Genomic DNA, 23,908 nt, shown 5'->3' with positions numbered 1-23,908 from the left:
CTCAATTTGGAATTTTAAAAAATTTGTTTGCATGTTTATAATCCACTAGACTGGAAGCTCCAAGGGATCACTGTCTTGTATCATTATTTTGACCTGTTGTGTCCCCAGCACCCAGCATCATGGCTGGCACATAGTAAGTTCTCAATAATTTGCTTAATGAATGAATACATCTGTAACAAAAAATTTAAATATGTTAACCTGCTTAAAACAAATGCTTGGCACATGAATGTACCTCCCTTTCTTCTCTCTGTATGTCACCCATGGGCGCCAAATTAGCACATATGTTTGCTTATATGTATATGTGCTCACTTATATATGCCATGTCTTGAGAGAGAAAAAAACTACTTTATCCTTGTTCATACTCTCCTTCCTTTCTTGGTTCTATTTTCTTCTTTTAATTTTCTACAATTTCTCTTGATAAAAATGTTCATTTTTCCCAAATATACTTCTTAAAACTATAGCATATTCACATTTGAGTTAAATCTCAGCAATTCCCTTTCAACCGCTGGTAGCCTTATGTGAAGTTATTGATACTTTGGATTTGTGTTAGATTTTAGATGTTTAGTTTATTCATTCTTCTTTTTTTTTAATATTTACTATGTGACAAGCATTGTTTTAGGCACTTGGGATAAAGAGATGAATAACACAAAGTCCTTTTCCTCAAGTAGTTCCCAGTGTGTTTGTAATGAGATCATAAATGTGACCTAAGCATTGGAGGAGCTCAGGAGAGGGGGAGACAAACTTTGCTTGAGAGAGTAAGCCACGGCACTTGGAGTGGCCCTCGAAGGGAGAGGAAGACGGGTGTGAGTTTAGATAGTGGTGGCCCTCTCTTAACCTCAGGACCACTATGATGAAAGAGCCTGGATGTTCCAGGAAAGTAGGGTCAGAGAAGACAAGAAACCTTTGCCAACCCATGATCCCTCACTGTACTAGAACATCTTAATTGGGAACCATTGGTTTTCATCTAATGTCATCCATCACACCCCCATTTCTTTTTAAATTTTGATAGACCTAAAGAAATTATTATTTGTCTACAATGAAGAGAGTCCTTGAAACTAATAATGACTGAGTTATGTTGAAAACTCAGGAAAATCACGCTCCATAAGTGGTGGAAGTGAGAGGCAGGAAGACATGAAATACTTGGTAGTCAAGTGTTACTGTGGAGGACTTCATGGGTGGGCAAATAATTTTTTTTTCATATTTAGGAAGTCTGGGAAAATTAAGTCAAATGCAGCTCTATAGTGCAAAGTAATGAGAATAGGTGTTAGTATAGTGCAGAAAAATGGAGATTTTATAGAGAGGGGCAACGTGGGGATTTGGTGTAATCAGAGCAGTTGAATTAGGAGAGTGAGAAGAAGGAATTCAACAAATTCCATTGTCCTTTACATTCTAATTTTCATAATTATTACATAGTCTTGTAGGAATTGTAGCTCTGTTATTTGTTTTTGTTTGACATTGAGAAAGGATCCTAGCATGTTTTTGCATACAAGTGCACCATAATATTTGCAATATCATCTGATTGAATGCAGATGTCTTATAATTTGATCTTGTTTAAGTTGAATTTATATCATATGCCAAAATTTCCCAAGAGAACCTATGCCTTGATTTAGAAAGTCTGCCAATTTTGGAAAATCTGTCTTTAGTTACTGATTTCTCTTACAGTCTGGGTGCAACTGAAAAGACTCTTGAAGAAACCAAGAACAGATCGGCCATATCCCTTTTGGCTGCAGAGGAGGAAATAAATCAGCTAAAAAAGCAGTAAGAAAAAAATGACAGGATTATTGCAGCCTGCTGATTAATCTTTGAATTTAGCTTTTTTGGTGCTCCATTACAATATGAAAGAATCTGTTTACAATCGAAAAGGAAAGGCAGCAATATTTTTATTAATGTTTTATGTATTTTTCTTACTACAAAAACATTACCTATCTACCATAGACGATTTTCAAAGTACAACATAGCATAAAGGATCCTAAAAACCCTTTCATAATTCTACAGCCAGTTACTATTACCATTTGCTATTTCTTCCAATTAAACATTAAAAGTAGAGTTAAGACTATAAAATAAGCATAAGTATGCAAGTTTGGACCCTATTTTTTCACTTAATGTTGTTTTTCTTTATTACTAAGAAAAAATACTGCATAACTCAGTTTTAAATAGGTGCATCACATTCCATCATTTGGATATTTTCCTAATATTGAATATTTACTTTGATACTAATTTCCAACATTGGAAATAACATTGTGGTAATTTTTGTGGCAAATCTTAATTTAAATTTCAGATTATTCTCTAGAGATAAATTTCTAGAAGGGAATTTCTAGAAGGAAAATTTGTAGAAAATAAACACTGATCCTTTAAGGTTATATTTTCCTGAATCTTAATTTTGATTTTTTACCCAAAAAAGAGCAAATGGGAGTTGTATTAAGATACATATGTATATGAATATCTTTCTATGACCTTCGCACATGTTCCAATTGTTCTGATTTCCTCAGGAACACCCATAACTTTTAGCTTGGAGTGCTGTTCTATTTCCTACTTCTATCTCCTCTCTCATCATCATTTTCATCTGTTAGTTCCTATTTGATAAAACTTCTCACACGCATTGGTCATATTGCTCAGTGCTTTCCTATAGCACCGATTTTGTTCTTTACTGTTTCTAGTGCAGCTTTTAATTCTGCTATTGCATTTTTACTTTCTCCACATCCTTCTTAATCTTACCCCTACCTTTTCATCTTACACCATCATCATTTTCATCACAGCTTGTTCTCATCTTATGGCTTTTCCTCCTGTTTTATAATGGCCATGCCTCTCTGTATCTTAATGAGGATGCCAATCTTACTGTTGAAACTTTGTTTCTGTAATACATTATTTTCACAGGTCCACACTTCCATGTAGTATTGTGGAGGTTATTCAATTTCCATGGTAGTTTTTCCCCATATTCCATCTGTTCTGAGAATTGAAAAGCTAGTGAGGATAGAAGAATATATCTTTGACCAGCTTCTTGATAGGTTTTGGAAGTCAAAGGCTTCAGGAGATTTGCACAGTTAAAATCAGTATAGAAAAGTATGGCTAGAAGCCCACTCTGCTTTTGCTAGAGGATGTGAATGTGTATCCTTTCTTCAGGAGCCTTTTTCCATGCAAGCTGCAGACATGGAGTAGCGCCCTGATCCTGGCATTCTGCGCTTTGCTAATTTGTGTTTCTTCCTATGTATTTCCATCAGAGTTTTCTGATGCAATAATGGCATACTAAGTAGATTAGCTTCTGTTGTTAATTATACCAATTGTTGCTTATTATCTTTCTTGCATCCCTTCCTTCCTCTCTTTTCTTTCTTTCTTTTCATATAAAAATTGTTTTTTTCTTTTCAGGCTTAAATCTCTTCAAGCCCAGGAGGACGCCCGCCATAGAAACTCACAGCATAGGAGCTCAGAGCACAGGCGCTCGGAGCAGAGGAAATCGGAGCCAAGGGGCTCGGAGCCGAGGGGTGCTGAAAAGCGGAGCAAAGACCCGCGGAGTATGGAAGTGATATCCGATTATGAGAAACAGCTCCGAACGCTGAAGGACGAGATAGCCGCTCTGTCTGCGGAAAAATCTGCACTCCAAGGAAGGTCTGACAAATTCTCACAGATCTTCCCATTTAAGCTTCTTTTGTTGAGTTAGTAATAAAAGCCTGGCTTGGAAAAAAAAGTAAAATGACACCCCGAACCCCAAACCTAACAATATGGGAAGTCTTGAATTGTAAATTGTTGGTTTTCTCTAACTGCACCCTTCCAGACAGAGAAAACCCCTCCTGGATTGCCAGTACTTGGGCGCTAATTGATTTTGGGCTAACAGTGAAACTTAAGGAATGAAACAGACACACAAAAGGAAAATTCTTTAGCTTAAAACCAGATTTGAGTGGGCCAATAATGCAAGAGGTGGCACCATGTCAAAAGAATGTTCCATAATATGAGGGTCCTGTTCTCTGAGGCCTAGGAGTCCTCTCTCCAGCGATGCCCAGCTGTCACGGTACTGTAGGGCATTTCTGTTTTGTAGCTCACTTTGTTTGATGGAGTATGCAGATGTTCTTGTGAAATCCCTGTCTACTGATGCACAGAACATTAAGACGGGTCATTCTGACAGCGTTAAGTGAGGACAAAGGAGGATGTTCCTTTCTGGAATCTCTCCATTTTCCTTGTTCTTTCTAACAACTCCCTCCTACCCTCAACATGCCCTGATTCAGAGGATCAAAGCCACCCCCACCTTTGGTCCCCATTCCCCTAAATGTCACCTTAACCTTTCATTTTTTGGAAGTACTCCACCAGTGTTGTGCTGGTGCCAGCTTGTACTGCCTCCCAAGAACCGATTCTGGGTATTTCTGCCTAACTCCGAGTTCAAGGACGTCACATTGATAGCTTGAAATTGGCTATGGTGGGAGTATAAATTTGTTGCACCATGGAAATTGGCAAACACTGGAAATGAGGGCTTTTTTTTTTACCCCTTTAGAGAGTCTGCTTTGCACTACCTTTTTTTTTTTTTTTAAAGATTTTATTTTTTTTCCTTTTTCTCCCCAAAGCCCCCCGGTACATAGTTGTGTATTCTTCGTTGTGGGTTCTTCTAGTTGTGGCATGTGGGACTCTGCCTCAGCGTGGTCTGATGAGCAGTGCCATGTCCGCGCCCAGGATTCGAACTAACGAAACACTGGGCTGCCAGCAGCGGAGCGCGCAAACTTAACCACTCGGCCACGGGGCCAGCCCCAGCTTTGCACTACCTTTTGCCCTATAGTTTCTACTACAAAACTTCCCTTTTTGGGGCCCCATTTCCTTTAGTCTAGCTAGTCTGATAATTCACTCTGTGCTTGGTAGCAGCATACGTTTCACTGATATAGCCCTATACAATTCACAAGTACATCACATGTATTAGCTCACTTGATCTTCCAGCCCCCGCCCCCACCCCAACATAGGCAAAAATTATGTAGGTGGAAACTGGGGCTCTGGAGAGGAGAAATGGTTTCAAATGTTCCCATTGCTATGACTTGGTGGAGCTGGGGCGAGAACACAGATCTTCTTCCTCATTGTTCCACCAGTGTTCATCTCATTTTATACCATAAGGCTCATGTGATGTGAGGTTGGGGTGAGAAACAGAGAAAATCTGACTTCTTTCGCCCTGGCTCTTCCTAGCTGTGTTTCTCTGGGATAGCTCTATTAACTTTTCTGATCTTTAAATTCCTTGTCTGTAAACTGGTGAACGATCAATGCTGGCCTCACCCAGCTGCCTAAAGGATAAATTGAGGTGCTGAGTGACTGCAAGTGCTTTATAAATTCGAATTCACCATGCAAATGTAGGGTATTGTTTCTTGGTTGTGGTCATATTTGAGGCCTGGTGGAGACACTGCCTCGATCAGGCCTAGCGGGGAGGTCCTGGAAGTGGCCTCTGTCACGGCCTACAGGGGCCCATGGCTCCTGGGTAGTATTTGCAGTTTCCGTGGGGAGAAGAAGCAGAGTCCAGGAACGAGAGAGAAGTGAAGCAGAGCGCTTCCCTGATGCTTGGTTCTTGCTTCCCAACAGGTCCACCAGGAGCCGGTCTCCTAGCCCTGCCCCGCACAGCCGCAGCCAGAGCCGTAGTCAGAGCCGCAGTCAGAGCCGCAGTCAGAGCCGTAGCCAGAGCCGCAGTCAGAGCCGCAGCCGCAGCCGCTCCGCCAGCCCCTCCACCGCGGTCGCGAAGATCAGGAGCCCGTCCCCAAATCGCGCCAAACTGTCCAGCGTTGCGCGCAAGGCTGCCCTCCTGTCCCGCTTCAGTGACGCCTATTCCCAGGCCCGCCTGGATGCGCAGTGCTTGCTGCGGCGCTGCGTCGACAAAGCCGAGACCGTGCAGCGCATCATCTACATCGCCACCGTGGTACGTGACGCTCCCGCGGCTGCGCTGCAGGCGAACGTGGGCGCCGCGGCGAGCGAGCGGTTTGGTAAACTGAGCAGTACAGCCTAAAAAGACTGGTAGATCCTGAGGTCACTGAGGACGGTGGGATTTCCACCTGTCCTTTCCATGTCCTTCTCTCCCTCTTTCCTCTTGTCCCTTCCTTCTTTCCTTCCTTCCTTCCTTTCATTACAGATATTTGGGATGAATCATCTTCACAATCAGTAACTTCATGTATATTAATATTTATGTTGAAGTACCCATAAATGCAGGTCTATCTCAAATGGGTATATATACAAAGTTGATTCGCACTGAATCTCCTATATGGGCCATACACAGTGGATATACTATTGTAGTCATTTGTTTCCTTCTGTTCTTAGAAAAATCAGAAGACTGTTTTTGTTTTAACTCTTTGTTTAACTAAGTGCAGTTCCTAAAACTGCTAACTTGAGCAGCTGCTTGAGTATGGCAGATTAAAAAATGCTCATATACAATCCTTGATTCCCAAAGCAAATGCATTTATTCAGTGGGAACCATATTGAGATACTGAGTCCATTATAAGGACAGTTAATATAAAAAAACAAGACAGAACATGGTATGAGAGCAGAATTATCAGAATCTCCTGAACTTTGTCCTGTATTTATTCATTTATATCAAGGATCAGCAAACTATGACCTGTGAGCCATACCTGGCCCAGGCCTGTATTTCTAAGAGAAATATCACTGAAGAACTAAGACTATAAGAATGGTTTTACATTTTTAAAGGGTTGTAAAAACAAAGTGACAGAGACAGTATGTGACGTACAAAACCAAAAATAGTTACTCTCTGGCTCTTTACAGGAAAATGTTTGCCAACCTCTGGTTTATATAACTAAGAGTTAATTACTGAATTGGTTAAAGTTCTGTCAGTATAGAGCACGTTTTTCATGCATAACTGAGTTTTCCCAGTGTCTACTATATAACAGGCATTTAATAAATATTTGTTGAATTAATATATTCCAGGAAACATGCCAGACACTTGATATGTGTCTATGTATGACAAAACACTAGATTGATAATTTTCTCTTATTTCTCCACCAGTAATATGATATTGCTGTGTGATCATAGCATCAACTGGCACTTTTCAAGTATTTAGGTAACCACAGATGATTTATTTCCTAAACCTCTGTGCTGTCCTGTTTCCTACACTCAGGATTGCTAGAACAATGGTCAAGTGTTTTGAAATTAGTGAATGTGGATAGTCATATATGTATTTACATACTTTTCAAAATTTAGATAAGTATTTTCTCCCAGATTAAAAATAGTTTTGACCACTGTGTTTAGTTATCAGAAGACCGATATGATGTTGAACTTTTGGTGGACATTCTTTCGTCATTCCTTGCTTTGGACTTCATTACCCCCCTCTTCCCACCAAATAAATTTCCTGCTTTTTTGATGTGCAGGAGGCATTCCATGTAGCTAAAATGGCATTCAGACATTTCAAGATCCGTGTGAGAAAATCACTGACACCATCTTATGTGGAGTCAAATGACTTTGAGGATGCTGTCTCGGATTATATCATTTGTCATCTTGATCTATATGATTCCCAAAGCAGTGTTAACGTAAGTGTTCGGTCTCTTATTGGGTCTGGTTTGCTGCTGCTGTTGTTACATTGAATACTAATAATTCAGAAATCCATCCAGTGCTTAGAATTGCTTCTGTGTAATGGAAGAGTAGAAATGAGCAGCATCCAATTTACTTTGTAGAACCAGTCATGATTGCCTGTTTCTTTCTTAGGCCTTTTATGGGGGAAAACGTTCTGAGCTTTATAGTTCTAGTCTTTAGATGGGCCCTTAAGATTGGAAGATAGGATACACTAGTGCTTAAGAGCCTTGGGAAAGATAGATGTGAATTTGCTTCCTGGCTCTGCCACTTACTAGCTGTGAGACTTTGCACATTTACTTAACCTCTCTCTGCTTTAATTTTCTAATTTTTAAATGAGAGCAACAATGGTCATGACCTCCTAGAGTTCTTGAGAGGATTAAATGAAAGAAAGCAGGTAATTTGCTTAGCACAAGATTTGGTGCCTAGTAAACTCTCAATAAAAGCAAGCTATTATAATTATTATTATATATGATGAACAAGTCAGGGTTCTTTTTGGCACATCGTATAACTTGCCCAGAATAGAACAATAAAGAAATAATAAATAAAAGCTACTGAGGGTTTTTTCTTTAGTTGTTTTTTGGGGGGGGCTTTACTGTGTCATTTGTACTCTTATCTTTTCTCCTTCCCTATTAATGAGCCTTTCTCCTTTTGGTACATGCACTCTTTTTTTGTTTAACTGTTGTCACTCACAGACTCTTTTCCCACCTCACATCAGTCATAATGTCCTTAGGATTGTCAGAGTTTCTTGTCACAGGTTGGTAACAAGGTGATGCCATCTTTTTGTTTTTCAGGATGTGATCCGAGCCATGAATGTCAATCCCAAGATTTCATTCCCTCCTGAAGCTGACTTTTGCCTCCTCAGTAACTTCATCCAGGAGATATGTTGCATTGCTTTTGCAATGCAGACTTTAGAACCACCCCTAGATATTGCATTTGGGGCCGATGGAGAAGTTTTTAACGATTGCAAGTAAGAGATACAGGAGCAGAACCTAAGAGATTCTTTATAAATAAATGATCTTATCTGTCTTCCCTGGGAACAATTTAGGGAAAAGAACTCTGGGGGGGAGGGGGGCGGTGCCGGGGGGCAGTCAGCAAACACTGCCTGATCTCTGGGCCCTGCCATCTCCTTCTCTGTGCTACAGGGCAGGGCCCTCTCCTGGTCATTTTCCTTCTCACTCAAATGTGATCTGGAGATGATTTTATGATTTCCATGGAACATAGTGATCTTGGGGAGAACTAGTGAGTACCTGGAGCCTGCCCAGAACATTTTAAAAGAAAGGTGCTATATAAATACAAACATGTACTACTTTTTATTGTTAAAAAAATTCTTTTTATTGAGATATAATTGACATGTAACATATTAGTTTCAGGTGTACAACATAATGATTCTATGATTCAATGATTCAAGTCTAGTTAACATCTGTTTTTTTTTCTTGTGATGAGAGCTTTTAAGATCTGCTTTCTTAGCAACTTTCAAATATGCAACACAGTATTATTAATTGTAATCATCATGCTGTATATTACATCCCTGACTTATTTATTTTATAAGTGGAAGTTTGTACCTTTTGACCTCCTTAACCCATTTTGCCCACCTCCCATCCCCACCTCTGGCAACCACCAATCTGTGTTCTGAATCTATGAGCTTGGTTTTTGTTTGTTTCTTTGTTTTTTTTTAGTTTTCACAGATAAATAGGATCATATGGTATTTGTCTTTCTCTGTTTGACTTAATTCACTTAGCGTAATGCCCTCAAGGTCCATCCATGTTGTGGCAACTGGCAAGATTTCATTTCTTTTTATGGCTAATATTCCATTGTATGTGTATACCGCAACTTCTTTATCCGTTCATCCATTGATGGACACTGAGGTTGTTTCCATATCTTGGCTATTGTAAATAATGCTGCAGTGAACATGGAATGCATGTATCTTTTCCAATTAATGCTTTTGTTTTCTTCGGATAAATTCCCAGAATAGGAATTGCTGGATCATACGGTGGCTCTATTTTTAATTTTTTGAGGCAGCTGCCTTCTGTTTTCTGTAGTGGCTGCACTGCTTTACATTCCCGCCAACAGTGCATGAGGGTTCCCTGTGATATCCTGACCAGCACTTGTTGTCTCGTCTTTTTGATAGTAGCCATTCTAACAGGTATGAGGTGATAGCTCCTTGTGGTTGTGATTTGCATTTCCCTGATGATTAGTGATGCTGAGCATCTTTTCATGTACCTGTTGGCTGTCTGTATGTCTTCACTGGAAAAATGTCTATTCAAATCCTCTGCCCATTTTTTATTTGGATTGTTTGGTTTTTTAGTTTTTTTGCTTTTATTGGTTTTTATTGCCTTATTTAGGCCAGGTTTCTCAAAGTGTGGGGTATGGATCACTTGCATTAGAATTACTCAAGATATTTGTTAAAAAATGCAGATTTCCGGATCACATGCCATGATATTTTATGTGGTAGGTCTGGAGTGGGGCTCAGGAATCTGCAATTGAACAAGCACTCAGGTGTTTCTCATGCACACTAACATTTGAGAGTGACTGCTCTAGATTCTTTTATCGAGGACCATTCAATTTCTACCAACTTTTACGTGGTAAATATTTCCTTTATAAATTAGAAGAAATTAAATTAATTTAGAACATTTTACTGAAACTTTATGAGATCTTATGATGTAGTTGGAGATCATCTGGGAGGAGGCCAAGGTAGTGGCTAAGAATGGAGGCTCTGGTGTCAAGCTGCCAGGGTTCAAATCCCGGCTCCACCACCAATTAGCTGTACCATCTTGGGCATGTTACGTAACTTTTCTGTTCCTTAGTTTCTTCTCTGTCAAAAGAGGGAAATAATGGTACCTACCTCCTGGGGCTGTAGAAGGTTAGTTGAGATCATTCAGATAAAGCGGTTAGGATGCTCCCTGGCATGTAGTGAGAATCCAGGAAATGTTAGCTCTGTCTGGGTCTTTCTTCAGGCTGTACAGCTATGGGTTGGTGATAGCCCATTATCCCTGTGAGCTTGTTGATGACAGAGGCCACATACCTTTCTTTGCTTATGAAATCACAATGATGGCATTTCCAATTGCCTTATAAAATATCATATTTTCTTGCCATTTCCATGTCTAGTTTTCTTCAGATCACTGCTCCCAGCGTGCATCCACTCATGGAAGAGCTGGATATTAGAACGTTACACTGCAGTTGGGTCTTTTTTATTCTCTCACAGAACATATCATCTTCACCCCTCTTCTTTTATTCCTTTTCCTTTACAGGATGCATCGTACCCCTCAGAAATATTCACCCATTTTAGTTTATGGAATCTGCACATTTCACAGACCTCTGGTGGGCCTCCTGCTGACCTGCCTTTAGTCAGAGGATCATGCCGCCTCTTGGGGGCACTGTACTCCTGGATGACTGGAGCTGAAACTGGAGTTCCTAATAGTGATTGCATTTGCTTGGCAGCTTTTCACACATTTGAGAGCAATTACTCAAATCTTCTTTCCGGCCTTCTGGCTTCGGGTTTTTTTCCATATGACGGGGGTTTGAGACTTCTTGACAAATAGACTGGTTTCCTTGGCCTGTGCTCCATGGTCTTCTGAGTATTCCTTTTTGGAAAGTGTCCACCCTGACTGTAGTCCCATACTGTGAACTGACTAGCCTAGAGGCACTGACACCCCTTCTATTCTTGTTCTCTATTTTCAGCTAATTTGTAGGAGATTTTCTTTGTCTTATTCAGCTATATAACACTGGTGATTCATTTTGAGGTCAACTAAAATCTATTATATTTGTACTTGTGCTGTGATTAAGCCATTTATCACCTCTATCTGTGCAATTAAATGCTTTTTAGAGTCAACTGCAGGGCCTCATATGTGTCCACATTATATAGTATCTTATTAGATTCAGCTTATTGTTCCAGCCTATTGAGCTAGTTTTTGATACTGTCCTCTGGTTTTTTTTTTTTTCCTACCCACTCCCCACCTTTGAACATTTTTTTCTACATTTCATGCAAGTTATTGATGAACATGTTGATTTCTCACAGGATTGAGAGAGAGACCTTCACACCTTCATTCAGGTTCTCATTGACCCATTAATCACCCCTCTTTGGATATGATCGTTGAACCAGTTTCTGATTCACCTACTTAAGTTAATCATCCACCTATATTTCTCTTATTTTGTCCACAAATATAGCACGAGAAATCTTGTAGGAAGCCTATGGGACTTCAGATCGTCTTCATCTCTAGCATTTCCCTGAATTGCATCTCTTGTAATCCTGAGAAGAGCAGGAACAAGATTAGCTTGACGTGACTTGTTCTTAGTGAGTCCATGCTGGGTCCTTGTTATCACTGGTTGCTATTCTAAGAGCTCACAACTGTCTCTTTAATAACAGAATCAGGATCCATATTTATTTAGATCTGAGAATAATCAGAAGTGAAAATTTACACTGACGTCCTCCCCTTCGCCAGTAATGCTGCATAATTGCTTAATTTGTCTTTCTTGTTCTTTTGTGTGTTTAAAATAGGTACCGTCGCAGCTATGACTCCGATTTCACTGCTCCCTTGGTCTTGTATCACATCTGGCCTGCTCTCATGGAGAATGACAATGTCATTATGAAGGGAGAAGCTGTCACCAAGAGAGGGGCTTTTGTACGGTGGCCTTGCATAGTGACAATTCATCCCAAGTGTTTGATTCACAAGTTCGAGAACGTTTATAAACCCAAAGATTCTATAAAAGAAGTTCATAAAGGGTTGTTTGCTAAAATTTCATACAAAGGAGAGAAAAGGGAGTGGCTGGAAAAGAACAGATTCTCTTCTCTGATTCTTCCACAATTCTTCTTAATTTCCAGGCAGTAATTTCTTTGTCGCTTTATTTATAAGGTGGAACTGGTCATATTTGCCACCTCCATCTTAGAAATATTGTGCTATTATAAGGGCAAACCATTTGTGCTCACCTTATTGGAGACACTCTGTAACTCTAAACATTTAAAAGTGAGTCACTTTCAGGAAACAGTCTGACAAATTTTTACTGACAGTTCTCCATTTTGGGAAATGATGAATGTGCCCTGTTTTTCTCTCCTTGGTATGATGTGTAGGGAGGGGCGGGATGGAGAAAAAGAGGGCAGAAGAGGTGAGGGGAGAGGAGCCGATAAGTTTTGGATGGTTGCTTCCCATAGACATTGGTTGTAGAATGTTTTGAACTCATTAAACAATTGGGCAGCCTTCCAAGTGGAGTCTTAGGGGTGGGTGTGTGTGTTGTGGTGGGGATGGGGTATGGGAACTGGGGGCCACGGGTGCTTGGCTGTTCTGTATAGTTATGCAGTTTTTAGACGTCCTAGAAAGAGCTAAGTAAATTCTGAAGTGAAGCTCCTCAGTCCAGAGCAAAGCCATTATCTGAATGATCTCTCTTCCTTCTCTCTTTGAACTGCAGAATAGGGGAAGTGCTTCATGGCAGCTTTTCACACATATAGTGGAGAAGGGGAGTAGTGTATTTTAAAGGAACTTAAGAAAAGAGTTTTTGCACCATAAACATCCCACTATAGCTAATAGTATCTCTATAAATTATTGTATGCTATGAAAGTTGAGCCAATAGAAACTGGGTTCTGTTGATCTGACAAACATACATGTTCTACAGTGAATGAGCTCATAAAACATGCTCCTTGCCACTACAATAATCACCTTCTGTTAAGAAACTCTTACTGTAGGCTGTCTGCAGTGCAATTTGGAAGGGAGGGAGAGAAAACAGTCAACTATTCTTATGTTCTACAAAAAATAGCAATTGTCTTTTAATTTCTCTCTCTCCCATCAAGCATATCGCCAACATTTGCCCAAGCTTAAACTCCTGAAACAAAACGAGAATACCCTAAAAGGAAGAACTTGGAAAAAGAAAGAGTTGAATGAAGGGAAATTTGTAAGAAGGCTTTTATAGTGAAATCTCATTATAATGAATATAGTTTTCTTCTTATTCATTCATTTAGTTAGAGAGTAGATGGGCAGCAGTGGTGACTCACTCATTCGTTAATTCAGTACATTCAATAATATTTACTTATTCAGTAGTTATTTATGAGCCCAGCACTGTGTTTAGGTGCTGCGGATTCAGCAATGAACAAAACACACAAATCCCTGCCCACCACGGGGAGCTTGCATTCACCAACACTTGCAAATTTGAATGTAATTTCTAACGGCTTACTCATCAAAACAAAATTCTACTAGCACCAAGAATTTGAATATCCCATGGTTCATTGAAATGGGATTTTATTTGAGAAGTACCCTGAAGTTATTGTCAAATATTGGGGAGCTATGGGAAGTGACAGGAGTGTATGTTGTGCTGAAGACCAGTAATGGGCGAGTGTAATCATATCAGCAAAACCTCTGGTTCTATGGGATGTGCATATTGTTTTGAGCCATGTGACCTTTCACAAACTATGGACTATTTTTCTCTCTCTCTTTTCAGTGGAATTCAGTGCGATCTGTAAGTCGGTGTCGCAGCAGGAGTCTAAGTCCCATCTGCCCCCGTAGCCATGTTGGTTTAAGCACGGTATGTATCTGTCTAATCATCTTTACATAAAATCATCCTACAGTCAATATTTTTCTCTTCTAGAGTTGCCTATAAAAGAGGTGATCACAAGTCTATGGGCAGAAAGGGAATCTGTTTCAATAACCCCAAACTGATTTTTATACCACCTTAGGCGAAGGGATTTATCATTTTTGAAAGAAAGAAGTAGAAATAGTTTTTTCTTAGTTGAAAGAATACTAGACTTGTTTCATAGTTTTATTTTTATCTTTGAATCAAAATGACTGTGAGATATCAGTTAGTCTTCTGAATGGAGACGGGACCCTTAGTCAATGGATCGCTGCACAGGTCCCTGGTTCCTCCAGGACTTATTGTTGGAGAAATCGCTCAAATGGTCTGGACTTCAATAGTATATAAAGGGCATTGCAGGCATTAATTTTCTTCCAAACTTCAAAGTAGGAAGAATAAGATTAATCTCTTTGTGTGTTAGTTCTTAAGAGGATTACTAACACTTCTGTCAAAGAAAAAAAATAAGAACAAAAACATCTCTGAAAATGATGGAGATAACATCCCTAAAAACATTATTATGATTTACCACTGTTCACTTATTCCACAAATAATATTTAGTCAATGCCTTTGAATACAGGGCTGGACCAAGACATGGGGACACCAGATAGGCTTACAATTTGTTGTTCCTTTGCACAAAAATTCTTTAAATGTTTGTTCAACCTAGTTTCAGGGAGAGTAGTGGAGAAGGAGAACCACATCTGGCAATGCTCCACTTCTCTGAAATCACCTGTAGTAATGCAACTCTACTCTAAATTTCTAAAACCCCCTCAGCAAGACAAAACCGAAGACAAAAATAAAAATCTCTGCAGTTAATAAGATCCACCTTTCTTCCTGAGCTTAGCAAGCATCTATCGTTACTCCACCTACTCAAGTAGGTGTTGGTACACCTACTTGATAATGTCCTTATAAAGCATTCCATCTGTATCTGATGAATGTGAGATTTCGGGGAGGGGGCACAAAAATCACTAAAACATGGTCTCTTCCCTGAATGGGTTCCAATATAAGAAGATCAATATGATTTAAACCACGTAACTGAATGTGGTATACGATGCAGTCCACAAAAGAGGCCCAAAGGGCTAGAGCTATCGGAGGAGGCAGAGATGCCTTCTGGATTTGGTGGTGAGGAAGGCGTTCATGGGGACACTGGTTTTTGATCTAACAGAATTTCAATGGGCTGGGAAATTGGGCAGGGATAATCAGGTGGAGGAAATGACCTGAGAATGGAAAAGGCATGTATCTCACACAGTTCTTTTGCTCTTGGAGGTTTTAATATAACTTAATTATCCTTTTTCATGAATAAATAATTACAGTAGGTAAAAGTGAAAGGATAGCACATTTAGTGGACAGATCAATAAAAAGGAAATCTTGAGAGTTTTTTTTAAGGTATGCTTTTTGGTGAGGAAGACAGGCCCTGAACTAACATCTGTTGCCAATCTTCCTCTTGCTTTTTTCCCCCCTCTCCAAAGCCTCAGTGCATAGTTGTATATATCCTAGTTGTAGGTCATTCTAGTCCCTTCATGTGGGATGCTGCCACACCATAGCCTGATGAGTGGTGCCTAGATCTGCTCCCGGGATCTAAACCAGCAAACCCCGGGCCACCGAATCGGAACATGCGAACTTAACCGCTTGGCCGCGGGGCCGACCCCAGCTTCCATGTTTATTAGTGTCTATTTATCTAAAGTGTTTAAAAGCTCAGAGCAAGAATGATGCTTATAGTCAGTTATTTCTGAGCTGTGACAGATTTTTAGGTATAGGTGGTGGCTTTTGCTTAGTGAAAGCAAAGGTGAGATTTGAAAAATGATTCTTTTCTGGTTGTCCTAATAGGGCAGCATTTTGGACACATAAAATAATTCAGATAAACAATTTGCCAGAGAGTATTTGATCACTTTAGCTTTAATTAGCTAATAATAATAATAATAATAATTTTTATTTTCTAGAAAGCATTGAATTCAATATGGCCACTGAGCATCCAATCTCAAAGTCATTAGCAACCACTAAAAAACAACAAAAAGCAACAAAAAACTAGGTCATCGAGGCCAGCTTTTAATTAATAATATAATTTAAATTGAATGCCCATTTCCTTCAGGAGGTATGAAAGTAATTGCAGTGCTCAACCTTAGGGGAGAAAAATCATAGTTCTAAAGTGCCTCATAGCAACTATTTAGCTGGTTTTAGGGAAAAAAAGGTCAAGAGGATTCATTCTCTGAGCTCCACCTACTGTGTAATTCACATTACACTTTTCTGTTTTCCAGATTTCTCGCAGCCGGAGCCCTTCTCCAATAAGATGCGTATTGCCCAGTAAGTGGGATGGTTTAGATGGAACAAGTTTTCTGCTTTTTAATGCTCTTTTTAGTACTCAGCATTGTGCAGCAAAATGAATGTTTTGCTCCCTAGGGAATATCTTTTGCCTCCACCTCACTCTTCATTTCTGGGCTTTCTCACTGATGGTACTTGAGCAGGTCCCATGGGTGACATGGGAGCAGCCTCCCACTGAGAGATCTTATTGACATAAACCCAGATTAACCACCCTGCTTTCGTTTCGGTCCTCCCAAAAGAAATTCTGAGAAAATGACCATAATAATGAACTCTTTATTTTTCTCCCTAGGGTTTTAAAACCATCAGCCGTGTTCCTTTGCCACAGTACATCTGCAACAGTCAGCTTCCCCAGTGCCTCCATCCGCCTGCTGTGTCTGCCTCCGACCTCATTTAAGATAATGTGAAAGGCAATTCTGTGTATCACTCCACACAGAGAGTTAAATGTTTTGGCTTAGCATGTTTGTAACTTCAGATATATTGCATTTTATTTTATTTTATAGGTACAAATTCCATTAATTTGATAAAAAACAATTGCATAGGTGTTTAGGATCATATTCATTCGAAGCAGAGTCTATTACACAGGTTCAGGATTTTCATCCTGAAATACCAGGCCTTTTATGGCAACTATGTGAACAAAAGTGGAAAATCTTTACCATGCTGAGTCCAAAAGACAAGATGAGTCATTTTAGCTTATAAGTTGATCACGAATATTATAATGGCTGGTATTAGCTTTAACAGGAAAACAATATTGTTGTTTTAATCTTCCTTTAAGGTTTGGAAGACAGCCCTAATCTCAGGTTGGTGGACTCGTAGCTGTAGCTGTGACTTCAGGCTAAATGTAGATGATGATTTAAGAGAATACAGTTTGTTGGCTTGCTTCTCTTTTCCTACTTTGAGAGTGCCCTGTAGGACTTAGTTGAGTACTATATGTTGAAGCCACTGACTTGAGAGAATTTTCTTGCTTCCTAAATGTGGAGCAGTGATGTGGCTAGAAGCCAGCTTTGAGATAAATGCTAATTACCTTGTGTTTATCTCCTGGGAAGGTCTCATACTGTTTTAATGTTTTAATAAAAGCTACTGGGACATGCCCTTTATCTATTCCACCTAGTAGTTCACGACTTCAGACCTCCTATGAACTCCATCTGACTAGAATACCTAAACTCAAGCCCTAGAACTGGGGCACCATTTATTGATTTAAATTGAGTGTATATCCCTTAGTTTCTTCAGCCTAAAGTACTGTTGAAAGTTCAAGATAATAATGGAATATGGCTTTCTCAAGATAATGGTCTTTCTGCTTTTTTTTCACTTTAAAGCCGACCTTAAACAGATGCCTTACGAGTGCCTTCTTTCGCCGTGTGCCTTTTAGAGACAAGCTCTGAATTGGCCAGAGCTCAGTTTGCATAAGCTCAGTACAAAAACCAGCGTGTGAGGCTTTTAAGGTGAAAAAAATCCCAACTTCTCTAAAGCATCTTGTCCCTTGTGCTGGGAGGGAGAGACGACGGACAGACCACCTCAGTCCCTGCCCCTTGGGTCTAATGGTCATCAGCTCATTCTGAAAGGTGCGATTCATTCTCCTCCCTCTGTGCATTTCTGTGGGCATCACTTGGAGGCAACGCAGTGTGCTCTAAGGAGAACTCCGTGTCCAGTTTGGTCCTCACCTTGCTTTGTGGTCTTGAGCACGTTACTTCACCTCTCTGAACCTTAGTTTCGTTGTAGAGTAAGAAGGCTGGATGAGATTATGGTTTTCTCAACCCTCCAAGACTCAGTGTCCCCTTTTATAAAAAATATTTTTTTCTGGTTATTCTGAAAGGAAATTCAAAGTTAACATGATCTGCATTGTGTATATACTTTTAAACAATGAATATAGTACTCTGCCTGTAATATAAAGCAGAAAAAAAAGAAAGCAGTTTTTAATAAAATAAAATGTATTTCCGTAAAAAGCTTGGGTGTAACTATCCTAGAAGATAAAATCAAGTTATCAGATGCTTGCACCTGTGTGTGGAACACCCTATCTGCTACAAATGCAGATCATTACATTGGCAACATCGCTAACAGTGTTGTCATTGGATATGATTTTCTGAAATGGTGGACAACTCCTGGTAGTTTTGAACAAAAATCTTACAGTTGTGCCTTGATTATCACAGTAAATGCATTCCTAGAAAAATCAGTGTACACTAAAACCATGTAACAATTCCTTTGTGTTATATGTTAAACGTCTTTTCTAAAATCTCACTAAGTAATGAGAATGCCTAAATATCAGAATTTTTGTTGTATGTAGGAATGTATGCCCTGATTTGGAAAAAGGTCACATGTAGCTCAGTTTATTTGATTTCTACCCTGTCTGGCCAATTGCCATTTCTCAAGTTTCTGATTTGAACTTCAACCACACAGGGAATGGTGAATAGTCTAGAATAATTTTTGGAAAGGATTCACAAAACAAAGGAGAGTGACCTGTACTCATTTATCTGGGCATATACCTTAACCTTAGTAACTTTGAAAAATGAAAAGCTCTTACTTTTGTACCTAAGTGTCAATTTCTGTATTATCGGTTTAACATCTACTAGTAAAATCAAGAAAAAGAATGCTTCTGTATCTGGAGGTTCTGTGCCATGACATGCTTTCTGTCCAGATTCCCAAGTTCAGCTATGGCCTTCACCCATCTCCATTCTGTGAGGCCTGAACCAGGGCCACAAATTCGTTCAGTAAATATCGACTGCACCCCTGCTCTGGGGTTGACTCTGTGATTGCTGCAATTCAATAAAGTAATTGCCAGCTCTAGTCTGTTTTACTCACAATGTGATGTCATCATATTCAAGACACTCTCTCTGAGTAATGCTTAAGCATTTTCATGGAGCTTTCCCATACCTTCTTTCAGTTACTTCCCACAGCAAATCCAGGCATATCTTCAATGTTTTCAGTAAGGAACCTCTTCATCCAATACGCCATGCAGTCTTCTTTCAAGGCCTTTTATTTTAGAAGGATAGTCTATCCTATTTTCTTTTGTTCTGCCGTGGCTTGTAGCACCAATTCTTTTGTTTACTGGTTTGCTCATTCATTCATACACTCAAGAAAGCTTATTCAGTAAGTGATACCTCCTGTGTGCTAGATACAGTACATCTTGCTAGGGATATAGTGGTGGACAGGATTCTGGCCCTTATGGAATTTCATGTCATGTCCAGTTGGATTCCTTGGTGATTTTCCTGTCATGGAGAGAATATATGATGGAAGGAAGAAAAAAATTGAGTCAGAACAGCAAATTTAAAAGAAAGAATGCCACATATCAGTTGAAGAATTCAAATACCTTAATTTGGGGGACAAATACCTATACATCAGAAAGTTATGCAAGGCAATAGAAAAGTGCGATGACTTACAGAAGAGAATGTAACAGCGCAACTTGGCTATGTTATCCACAGGTGTAACACAGTCTTTTAACAAATGTCTACTAAACCTATGATCCTAGAATCATCAATAATAAAATAAACGTGGGGAGGAGGAGCTCATAAGATCAGTTCCAACACGTCCCATGACCACAGCTGTGTGTTCCACCTGCTGTATTCCTGAGTAACCGGGCAATTAGGAGATCATTTTAATTCACTTTTAGGCGCCCCACAAATCCTTCATGAGGCAGATTGCTGCTAGTAGCATTCTATAAAGTTTAGGTTGAGTGAAAGATTTCTTAATAGTGTGACTTTGAATAACATCGTACCATAATTAAGGGTAAAGTATGGAGCTTTTAAGAAACTGGTATTACAAACTGCATTAAGTCATTGAAGTGTGAGCCCAGGAACCGTATGGGTAAGTGACATTCAGTATATGCCATTTAAATCCCAAAGCAGTGAAGTTTGCTGGCCTTAATACACTGAGTGAACAGGGGCCTTGAAAATGAGGTATGAACTAATTTTCTTATTTCAAAATGAGATTTGATGAGACAATTTCACATTTAAAAAGCTGCCCACTGGGTGCCAGCATGAACATTATACTTTCCATAGTATCACTGGCAATTAGTATATCAAAACTGGGCAGCTAACTCTATTTTCTATTGGATGAGCAACAAAAGAATATGATAAATGGTAATTATAGCTTTATTTCAATACAGTTTAAGCCATAGTTTTAGTGATACAACCAAAATAATGTGTTGAAATGTGATGTGAAATATATTTTAGAAAAGGTCTTTAGTAATTGGACAATTGCCAGAAGATCTTGAGTGACAGTTGATGAGTCAGACCCTTTTGCAATTGATTTCTGGTGTTGGGATGCTGGGGATGGGGAATTACCCTCCTACTTCTATCTTCTTAGATCAGGGAACATGTTTCATAGCCATGTCTTCAGAATAACAGACTTCAGAATCGGCCCAGCTCTACGCATCACAAATTGAAGTGAGAATGGAAAAAGTTATTTGCTCAATAATCGTTCATTCAGGAGGCATTTGCTAGTGCTTGCTAAATGAAGTTCCAGGCACTGCATTAGGCCTTGGGGATGCAATGGTGAACAAGGCTTTGCATTGTGGAGAGAAAGCGCTCAGCACTCCTTGGCAGGGTGTACCTCTAGAGTGGGTCTGTGATCTCTCTGAAAGGTAGCGAGGTGACTCGGAATGATGTCTTGTTTGGGAGATAATCTTAAACCCATTATGTTGATGGTGGGTTGAATCAGTCTTCCATGGCACAGTCACATGGAAGCCCAGACAGCACCGAGTGATAACTCACTCAGGGAGGTTTCCCAGCTTAATGTAACATGGTGAGAACGATCTGAGAAAATACATTTGCAGCTTAAATAATGTACTGTAAATGGCAAGTAGGGCACAAAGGACTTTGTACTCACCCTTAGAAAGGAGGCATTAATTAGAACAAGGGAAGATATTTCATCAAGGTTGGAAAGTAGATTCTTCCCACAGGAGTAATTTTAGGAGCCCTCCCAGGGAGGCCTCCCTACCCACTTACACTTTAATAGCAAATTCTTGACATTTCACTTGTAGAGCTTTACTCAGACTTGAGACTTTGTAGGATGTTAGAATGCAAATGCATATCACATGCAGCAGTAACTCATAGTATGAATGAGGTTTTAGATTCTTTCCTGAAGGTCAAATGGATAGAGGGAGAGATGAAGGACTGTTAGGGCCCTTATAGGATGATTAGGGTTGGCAGGGTATGTAACAGAAATGTTTTTCCCTTTAACTGGGATGGTCAAGGGCATGAAAATCAGGTTTTGCCCATTCTACTGTTGTGTTTGGCTTTAGCACAGTCTTATTGGCCAGTGAGAGTTTTGTCTTTCCAAAAGGCATTTTCATCTTAGGAATGATTGCTATAGACTAGATATTTGTGTCCTTCCCCCAATTCTTGTGTTGAAACCTAATGCTCGATGTGATGGTATTTGGAGGTGGCGCCTTTGGGAGGTCATGAGGGTGGAGCCCTCAAGAATAGGATTAGTGCCTTTATAGAAGAGAGCCCAGAGAGCTCCCTCCCGCCTTGTGTCATGTAAGCACACAGCAAGAAGACGGCTGTCTATGAAGGAGGAAGTGGGTCCTCACCAGATGTCAATTTCCTGGTACCTTGATCTTGGACTTCACAGCCTCCAAAACTGTGAGGGATAAGTGTTTGTTATCTAAATCACCACCCTATGGTATTTTTGTTATAGCAGCCTGAACAGACTAAGACAATGGTTATCTTTGATTCAAGACCCATTTGTATCCATACTACATCTTGTTGCTTATGACACCTCTTTGCTGCAAATCACTGGCCTTGGTGTGATGTAATTGACTTCTGACCTTTCTTGATTTAAAACTGCCTAACTGAAAAGCAAAAGGTAGGGGGAGGAAAAATAAAAGAAAAACTTTCAGGTTTTCTTTGATTGGAAAAATGAATTTTTTTTGGATGTTATGAGTGATGGCATAATTTAATACATATATGTTATATTGATAACTTGACAGAAAACTTAAGACCTTAAGTTTCCCAGAACATCCTCTGTAGAAGACTAATAACTAGTACTTAATCCAATATTTAGTATACGCCAGACTTTGTGAAGAGCACTTTATATTATCAAACCCATTTTACAGATGGAGAAGCTAAGGCTCCAGGTCATTATTAAGTAACGTACCCCAGGTCACGAAGCTAGTAAATGTCGAAACAAAAGTTCAAACCCGGGTTTTCTTATGTTGAGCCCACCATTTTTTCACTGATTCTACAGGATGTTTATAAGATGTGGAATTAAAAAAAGTATCCTGTGACCATATAGGCTTGGAAAATAATGAGTTAAAAAGTGAGTTGAACAGATCTTCTGCGCAGGACTCTGCAGAGCCCTTAATCTTCTGCTGTTGGGGAAGCTTCAAGGACGATGTCATGCGCAGTGCTCTTCACATTTGTTTCACCATGGAACCCTTTCTTCATGGAGTACTGTTCTAGAAGAACTATTGAAGGAAATGCAGGAAAACCTATTTATTTTTTTAGAGTTACAGATGCTGCTGACCGTGGGAGTTAGGTTTTATCAACTTTTACAACAAATGAAGAAACCTGATTTTATTGCCTGATAAGACTAATAAATTAGTTACTAAAGAGAAGGCCCCAAATGAAGATCTCTTATTTATCTCTGGTCTTTATATCTCTGCTTATCTTTTCCTTTAGTCTTATTTTCCCCCTTCTATCAATTGTATCGTAAAATAAAATTCCCTTGAGCCCAATATTTGTGTGAGTGTTGTTTTTCCAGGGTTCATGTTTTTCCTTACCTCTCTTGCCTTGTTATACCTTTCCATCTTCGCTTCTCTTTTCTCTCTCTAGTTCTCTTCTACTTTCCCTCTTTTTCAGGGTTTCAGTTTTCCTGTTTAATCTCTCTAATGCACATCCATTTACACTTCTTAAAAACAGGCACCTACACTTTGATATAAATTATAAATCAATGAAAGCGACAAATGGATAGTATTCAAAATCAGAACACGTTGAATAGCATTCCATATAAAGATGCATTTATATCCTGATTCACATAATGTATTTGATGGAAATTTCAAATGTATTTTTGAAAAGTTAAAAATTTCAAACAAAATTTTGAGTATTTGAGTTATTAAAAAATGACAATTCTTAAAATTATCTTAAACTTTCAGTAAGTCTGAGCTGTGATTATATTTAAATCTTAAGTCACGTCAATAAAAATGTTGACTAGCATGTCCCAAATTTGTTTGATGATGAAAATCACTCGGCATGCTTATCAGAGAGAGATTCTTGGACTCCACTCCAAGCGTATTGAATCAGAATCTCCAGCAGCATCTATATTTTTAACATCAGCAGACAAGTTTGAAAAGCACTAGTGTCGGGCTTTAATGACCCACAAACAAAATGCTGCAGAAATAATTTGTTGTGCATATTTTGCTGCCCTTAACTTTCTAAATGGAAAATAATGTATTAATTTAAAAGCCTCTCAGAATATTAAATTACTTGCTTCATTCCAGTAATAGGTAAATTACTGAAAGTTTAGTATATGTATTCTTTATTTGCATGCATACATATAAAAATATGGCTAATTATGT

At 39.3% G+C, this 23,908-nt stretch overlaps 1 protein-coding gene across 6 annotated transcripts in view; it reads left to right on the top strand.

Moving 5' to 3' along the window:
- SPATA18 (spermatogenesis associated 18) overlaps positions 1-19,176 on the top strand; it is a 55,916-nt gene extending 36,740 nt beyond the window's left edge. For 3 of the 6 annotated variants that reach the window (XM_070505891.1, XM_070505892.1, XM_044765956.2), the window contains exons 5-12: positions 3,364-3,603; positions 5,542-5,872; positions 7,329-7,487; positions 8,322-8,497; positions 12,026-12,149; positions 13,954-14,037; positions 16,335-16,380; positions 16,688-19,176. In XM_070505891.1, the coding sequence (XP_070361992.1) occupies positions 3,364-3,603; positions 5,542-5,872; positions 7,329-7,487; positions 8,322-8,497; positions 12,026-12,149; positions 13,954-14,037; positions 16,335-16,380; positions 16,688-16,695 (1,168 nt within the window). In that variant the 3' untranslated portion in view covers positions 16,696-19,176. Of the gene's footprint in view, positions 1-1,662; positions 1,759-3,363; positions 3,604-5,541; positions 5,873-7,328; positions 7,488-8,321; positions 8,498-12,025; positions 12,200-13,953; positions 14,038-16,334; positions 16,381-16,687 lie in introns of all 6 variants that reach the window. The other 3 variants (XR_011502236.1, XM_044765955.2, XM_070505890.1) reach the window with 3 other exon arrangements.
- Positions 19,177-23,908: the final 4,732 nt, after the last annotated feature.

This window comes from Equus asinus, chromosome 3 (genome assembly GCF_041296235.1).
Source record: "Equus asinus isolate D_3611 breed Donkey chromosome 3, EquAss-T2T_v2, whole genome shotgun sequence".
Classification (NCBI taxonomy): Eukaryota; Metazoa; Chordata; class Mammalia; order Perissodactyla; family Equidae; genus Equus; species Equus asinus.
The sequence above is the reverse complement of the archived record's forward strand: the minus strand, read 5'-3'. Positions and strand labels throughout refer to the sequence as shown.